The 7,567-nt window shown below is 42.1% G+C and overlaps 1 protein-coding gene across 1 annotated transcript in view; it reads right to left on the reverse strand.

Moving 5' to 3' along the window:
- Positions 1–827, reverse strand: part of dnah9 (dynein, axonemal, heavy chain 9) — a 113,709-nt gene extending 112,882 nt beyond the window's left edge. Inside the window, exon 1 of the mRNA XM_052072036.1 lies at positions 402–827. Within this exon, the coding sequence (XP_051927996.1) occupies positions 402–752 (351 nt within the window). The 5' untranslated portion in view covers positions 753–827. The remainder of the gene's footprint in view (positions 1–401) is intronic.
- Positions 828–7,567: the final 6,740 nt, after the last annotated feature.

Here is a 7,567-nt window from a genome sequence, read left to right on the forward strand (position 1 = left end):
CCAATGCTCTAAAAAATGTACAAAATAAATATAACATTTCTGTCAACGAGGATTTGCGTCATAGCCTGTGACGCACGCTTCTATTGGCAGGGCAGGATGCCACTCAGGTGGCTGTTGTAGTGTGCCAAGTTAATAAAGCCATGGATGGGGAATATCTTGCTTCACTGAATCAAATCAACTGTGGTTGGCCTTACCTTGGTACGAAGCCGTAGAAAGTACAAACGTCTCATGTCAAAAGTAAATGCACAAAAGTAAAAAGTCCAAAATAAATACTCCCGTAAAGTACAGACAGTTGAAAGGTTTTCTTCTGCAAGGTATTTATGCTTGATTACTTCGTAAGTTAGAAAGATGGATCAATGGACCCATCCACATGATGAATACAAATTCCGCTGCTGTCTTACCTCCTCAATCAGGGCAGAAAACTGGTCAAGAGGCGAGCAAGACAAGTCGCCGCACACCAAGTTATCCTCCATGCGTTCTGCAGTCAGGACTGTTTTACTTCGTTTTAGAAAGTACACTGCTTTGTTTTTGGAGTGGAATGTGAAGGCGGCGGCCGGCTGTAACAGTCCGGTCGAGGTCACACACATCACCAAAATCCGCTGCTGCGGATGGTCCAGGAAGTCCTGCAGAATCTGCAAGTTGTCTTCGCTGGACACACATTTTTGCCAGCGGTCGTGTTTGACTTTGAGAGTCCTCAGCACGTAGTCTTCTATAAAGTCCAGTCTGTGGTCCGCAGCAGGTGACTCGTCCATGTCTGTTGAGGAATTCTCCCTCTGGGCCCAAACCGTGTGAGGAGGAACTAATTATGTGTTGCAGCCTCCATAACAACGCGGTGTTTGCATTAATGAGGCCGTTGCCGGGGGAGCTGAAATAGGACCTTCCCTTTCTCTGTCTGTCTGTGCACCTGCTGACCGGTACCCATTGTTAGCTTGGGAACTTTTGTTTGAGCTTGATGAGAATGGGTTTGTTGGCGCAGTGAGGAAAAGTAAAAGGAAGCAAAAAGTTAAGTTGACGCACAGCCGTGCCAGATTTCAATGATTAAAAAAAAATGGCTTCAATAAAATGAGCCTTAAAAAAATCTCGTATAGTTTCAAGCCCTTCTCTTCACTTTCAAGCAGGCAAACTCGTCCGTTGGTTGAGTCGAAGCACCTGTGGCAAACTGACCAAATTCTTACGTCCCGGTCTTGGATTTGCCACCTCTGCATTGTTTCATACTGAGAGGAAAGCAATGAGGAGAGGTTGACTCTTGTTTAACTGAGTCATGCACAAAGCACTTCCATTTGCGTCAATGTGCTGCATATTTATTTATTTTTTTGTAGAGGCTTCCTAGTGTTATCTTATAACTCGCATAAATAACTAAATAAATAAATCTGAGACATCTTGGATGCAAAGTTTTTTTTTTTTCATCCCACATTGATTTAACTCCACAGAAAATACCTGCAGTAAAACCTTGAAGCAACCTAACACTGTATGTCGACCTGTCAAGCATTCTGATGTGGGATCGCACATGACATCAAATGTGTCCTTTTTTTGTACAAAGAGAACCGCAAGGAATAGTGTGCATGCAGGTGTGTGCGCGGCTGTGCCGTGAGTCCAAAACGCAGCAACTAAGAGGCATGAGTTCTTCTGAATTACTTTGGAGATGTTGCTTCCGGACTTTCTTGTCAGCCTCAAAGAGGCTCACCTAGTTACTAATTGGATAAACCTGGTTCTTTCTGCCATCTAGAGGCTGCTTTCTGAAACGCAGCCCAGAAGCCATCAATACAATACATCCTGATTATTTCTTTTTTTTTTTTTGTACAAAGAGAACTGCAAGGAATAGTGTGCATGCAGGTGTGTGCGCCGCTGTGCCGTGAGTCAAAAACGCAGCAACTAAGAGGGATGAGTTCTTCCGGATCACTTTGGAGATTTTGCTTCCGGACTTTCTTGTCAGCCTCAACGAGGCCCACCTGGTTACTAATTGGATAAACCTGGTCCTTTCTGCCATCTAGCGGCTGCTTTCTGAAACGCAGCCCAGAAGCCCTCAATACAATACATCCTGATTATTTGTTTGATTTACCAGACTTTTCAGCTGCCAGAATCAGCAAGAACGATTCACGATTAAAATCAGACAACTGTAGTGAGGGATTGTAGTATATCTTTTTTTTTAAATAAATGTCATCGTTTCTTAGCCGAAACACATTGATTGAGGGTGGTTTCACTCTTGACTGTAAGACACCACGAAAGTACTGTCAGTCACCACAAGAGGGGGGTATAGTACAGCAAATTGACAACTGTTCATGCTTGGTCAGTGCGATGCCAAGGCAAACTAGCCCTTTTCAAGAACGCTTATTAAGCCACACGGAGCCAACTGCAGTGCTTGATTTAGTAAAATAAGTGACTTCAGTGACCAGCCATCAATGGCTGGAAAGCACTACAGCCGCAGGGAGACCGCAAGCGGACAGAGAATGTGTGATTCATTTCGCATCCGGTTTCATCTACCGTATATGTTTCCCCTTCTGTCACAAGTTGTCTTTGAGCCGAAAAACTATTATGCAACCCGTGCCAAGTCATTGCTGGCTGAGTTGGTTAACCAACAAACGTCATTTTCAAAGTCTAGAACTGAGAATGTGCCACAATTCATCCAAACAACAGTTTGAATTGAAATCTGGTTACTTTCTACATTTGTGTCTCTAGAAAAATTGTGATGAGAGCTTCATTAAACTCTGGATGTCAATGTAAAAGTATTAGTCATCACTGTAGTGTGACTGGGCTGACATAGCCCCAAACTAAACTTTAATAACAAAACCAGCCTAAAAAAACCACATTGTTTCTTTGTCCGGCAGGCCCGTGAGTACATGAGAAAACCAATAGAGGGAAGTGGAAGCCAATGCTGTATTATCTAAGTTTTATGAGCAGCTATAATCGCCAAGTCTTGTGGTTGCTGAATTACGTGGCCTTACAAAGGGTTCGGAATGACACCCCCCCCCCCCTTTATGTTGATCATCAGGGTGAAGGGTGTAAAGGGGGTTTTGATTTTGGGGGCTTGTGGTTTGCGGCGGCGGTGGATGTGGAAGTCATGTTCTGCCAGTCTGGTCTGGCCTCGCAGCCATGCAGAGTTCTGTTCAAAGAACGCTGATGGCTTTTAAAGAACTGGATGTTATTACTTGATGGGTAATTTTCATACTTTGGCAACTTGGTAAGGGGCCAAAAGCAACATGCTGCAGACTCGTGCTCTCTGAAACAGGATATTGGGTTCGAAATAAGCCATCATGGGATTGGCTGTGTGACATATGAATGTGATGCTTACTTCACATGCCTTGGTTAGCATTTAGCATTTTATTTACTTTAACTGGTGTGACATTAATCATTTTTTTAATCATCTTACATTTTGGGACTTTTTGTCACGAATAATTTCACCTACAGTACGGTTATTGCCGTCCATCTGTGGGTTCATTAATGCTTGTGGAAAATATTGAAGTAGCCTCCAGGGATTTTACACTGGCCAGCGACAAAATTAGGCACATGTAAATAAGTCCATGAGATACATTGAAAAATCTGACTGTTTTTTTAAACCTCTAAAAAGGTACTACTGCTTGGTTTTGAGTGGCACGGTCAAAGATGCACATTGGTTAACACTCACTGACTCCACTCCACCCCATCCTTGCTCTCTGCTCACCGGGCATACCACCACCTGCGCTCTTCATTCCAGCATTTTTTACGAACCTCTTCTTTCCCCAAAGTCAGCATTTCTGCCACAAAGGACCGGAACACTCTGCAACACATAAGATGCCTCCTTCATTTTAATATCATCATTTAACCCTTTCACGCACCCTGTAAACCAATAACACGATCAGCTGTCCATCAGGGGAGGAGCTCCCCCTGGTGGACAGCACTGCATATGTGTTGCCTTCAGTTACAGTATCATACAAGTAAATAAAAAAAATCAAATAAAAAGTGAGTGTTGAAGAATAAAGCTTAAAAACGATAAACTTTGACAATGAGATGGAGTGATGAACACGCAGCGATGATTGTGATTTAAATGTGATATTTATATGTGATTGTGATTTATTGCAAGTACTTGGGGGGCTTCACAGAAAGACTCAACACAGCTGAGTTTGTGTTTTGCGATTTTTTTCGTTTGTCTTTTGTTTATTGCTGACTGATGTATTAAGCGCGGAGAAAAAGACGCATCCGCTCCAGTGGCATCATAAATACTGTCAAAGATCACGCAGATGCACCGTTTCACGATGTAGGTTAAGGTCGTACGTTACTTTCATGAGAATGCTTTGAGCTCGGGTTTTTGGGCGACTTCAGGGCTTATTTTGGTCCAATTTGCCAAAATCGGGAATTTTCAGCTGCTGGAGTGCTCACGTTTTGAGGTTTCAGTGTAAGATGTTGGAAAACACCTCACGTAAGAGAGAGAGCGAGAGAGCTGACAAAAAGGATATTGCATTTTTCTATTTCTGGGTTTTTCGTAATCAAAAAGTAAAAAGAAGCTTTATCTGTTTCGTTTTTTAATTTTGTTATTTTTTTTTATAAGCTAAACACTGAAATACAGCCTGTAAAACACTCATGGTCACACCACATATTCTGTTGAGCTTTTCTGAGTTACAGGTGTAAAATCATTCTGGTAAATTTTGAAGGTTTCAAAACAATTTAGGTGTCTTCGTATGTCACGCGACATTTAAAAAATCTCCGCCGAGGCCACCAAAGCAATAGAATCGAGACTTTTTTCACGAGAAAAAGCGCCTCGCTGTTGACGAAAAGACACGCCGTGACATTAAAAGATGCTGTTTCTGGCACGGCTGGTGAGTGTCCTTTACCTCACAGATTCCTGTGATACGACTAAAGTAAATTTGGGCCTTGTTGTATATGCCTTACCGAAGTATACTGTTTATTTTAACATCGTCAGTGTGCTGAGTTATGACTAGTAATGATTACTCAAATGCCCAGTGTTTGGCCAATTGTACCAGCAGTGCCTCCAAACAGACACACTGATGTTTATTTGAATTTTCCATTTTATATTGCCACATGTCATTAGGCTGTTTACAGTTTACTCCAAGTGATAGATCATTTCCCTTCACCGCAATGTGTTCGCTGCAAAGAAAAAAAAAAAAGAAAAAAAAAATACAGCATGATGGCGCACGCTCGTCTCAAAGGTGGTGCGACTTAATGGGCCTCGGAGAGCATGGCAGATGTCTTATTTCATCACATACACGACAATGGCTAAATAGTCAGCCTGCGACTGAATTTGAAAAGCATATAAGCTGAACAGGCCTCATTCCTCATTTTCAAGAAAGGTGGGCATATCCTCACAACAATGCACTCCATCTTAGAATTACAAGAGTGTTTTTAGGTGCGATTTAGCAGCTGATGAGGCAGACGTACATTTTAACTTGAAAATACATTAACCCTTTCAGGAGCAGCGGTTATTATAGTGGACAGCTTATCATGTGAACAGGTTACAGGGTGCGTGAAAGGGTTAAAATTATCAAACACAATCCTGTACAGGCTCAATACACTAAAAAACTATATTTAAAAAAATTATTATCATTTGAGGGCGGCCCGGTAGTCCAGTGGTTAGCACGTCGGCTTCACAGTGCAGAGGTACCGGGTTCGATTCCATCTCCGGCCTCCCTGTGTGGAGTTTGCATGTTCTCCCCGGGCCTGCGTGGGTTTTCTCCGGGTGCTCCGGTTTCCTCCCACATTCCAAAAACATGCATGGCAGGCTGATTGAACACTCTAAATTGTCAGTGTGAGCGTGGATGGTTGTTTGTCTCTGTGTGCCCTGTGATTGGCTGGCAACCAATTCAGGGTGTCCCCCGCCTACTGCCCGAAGACAGCTGGGATAGGCTCCAGCACCCCCCGCGACCCTAGTGAGGATCAAGCGGTTCGGAAGATGAATGAATGAATAATCATTTGAGCTTTTTTTCAGACTTTGGAGCTACTTTCTGATCAAGTCTTACTATTGTTCACTGAGTCAAAAAAAAAAGTGTTAAACCACCTGCGCCACGACTTAGACCTGGTTTCACCGGGTCTAAAGTCCAGTCTACTTTCTGTAGATTAGCTTCCACTTGCCTCTCAGTTTCAACAAATTGTCAAGTCCTCGGTCGTAGCGCGGTCTGCCAAATTCCCGGTACGTAGACTTGCCCTGTCACGAAAATAAACATGCACTAATTTTTTATTATTTTTTACTCCTAGGGCACCTACATTCATCTCCAAAAATAGGACCTTTCGTCTCATAAAGCATTGATAGATAGATACACATGGTTGAGGTTATTTGTAGGCAAGTGATAAAATGTGACCTATCCATCAGGTTCATTTTACATAACGATTTTTTTTTAACTTTTCAGGTACAGCGGTTACTACAATGGACAGCTCATCATAAGCTCACCACTCGTTCGGTTATCTGTCTGACTGACTCTTTCCCTGGTACAAAAGTTGAAGTTCGCCATAATATTTAATAGATTGTGTTCATAGATTTGGGAGTGAGCAGAAATATCAATAACTTCAGCTGCAGGCTCAAACAACTTGGGATTTGCAATGTTTCTTTTCAGTCCTGAAACTACAAGTCAGATTCGAAAGGCATCGTAATTTAGTTTTCCCTTCTGTAGTCTCTGCACCCTGGCTGGCTGTCCCAACATGTCCTTCTTGATTTAAAAGAAACCGTGTATTATTTGTGTTGGCCAAGAAACAATATGCACCAAACTGATGTGATGTATTAAAGACAACTCTTTGGGAATTTTTTTGTTTTGGATTTTCCTTCGTTGGGATGGCGGCACTTTGAAGGCAGACGTGATTGAAGGTTTTTTCAGTTGAGGGCTTTTGGATTGGCTACATATCATTTGTGGGAGGAAATGCACTTTAAACTATTTAAATGGGATTTTGACTTTTTGTGAACTCTATCTTTATTCTAGCGGTGAAATGCAAGTCAGAGAAGACGGTGAATGTCTCCAAAAATGGCTACCAAATGAAGTTCGGTTGCTATCGTTAATTTTGGTCATTTTCTCTTTCGGGAAAACCAGTTGTCCACGCTCAATACTGCTCATGGAGAATCCAGTGTTGCTCTCTGTTATATATTTTGATCTGTTCTAAAAACTCAAGAGGCACACTTGCATATGAAGTATACAATACATGCAACGCGTAACGTGATTTTTGAATGCTGTTCATTAAATTTACGCACCGTCCATAATAAAAAACACACGGCTTTAACGTGTCAGCTAATGTTTGTTCCTAAAAGCTGAATATGTGAAGCACTTTTCGAAAACCTTGTCGGGCTAGCGCGCATGCTAAAACTTCTCAGTTTTCCTTCGAACGTCTCACATCATGACATGTATTGAAATCGCCTTTGAAGGCCGCTTGCACAAATGAAATATTCATGTCATGTGCGGAATGCGCAAAAACCGATCGTGCTCTTGTTCAAAAAGTAAACAATTTCATTTGCATGTCTCAAATTCCACCCGCGGGATCTCAAGTAAAAGTTAGCACTGCAGACATCACGTCGTTTATAGGGGAAAAAAGAAACAAAATTGCATAAACATGGTATCATTGTCAAAATGAACAGAATTTCTTTCCAGCAAATTTA

This window comes from Hippocampus zosterae, chromosome 7 (genome assembly GCF_025434085.1).
Source record: "Hippocampus zosterae strain Florida chromosome 7, ASM2543408v3, whole genome shotgun sequence".
NCBI lineage: Eukaryota > Metazoa > Chordata > Actinopteri > Syngnathiformes > Syngnathidae > Hippocampus > Hippocampus zosterae.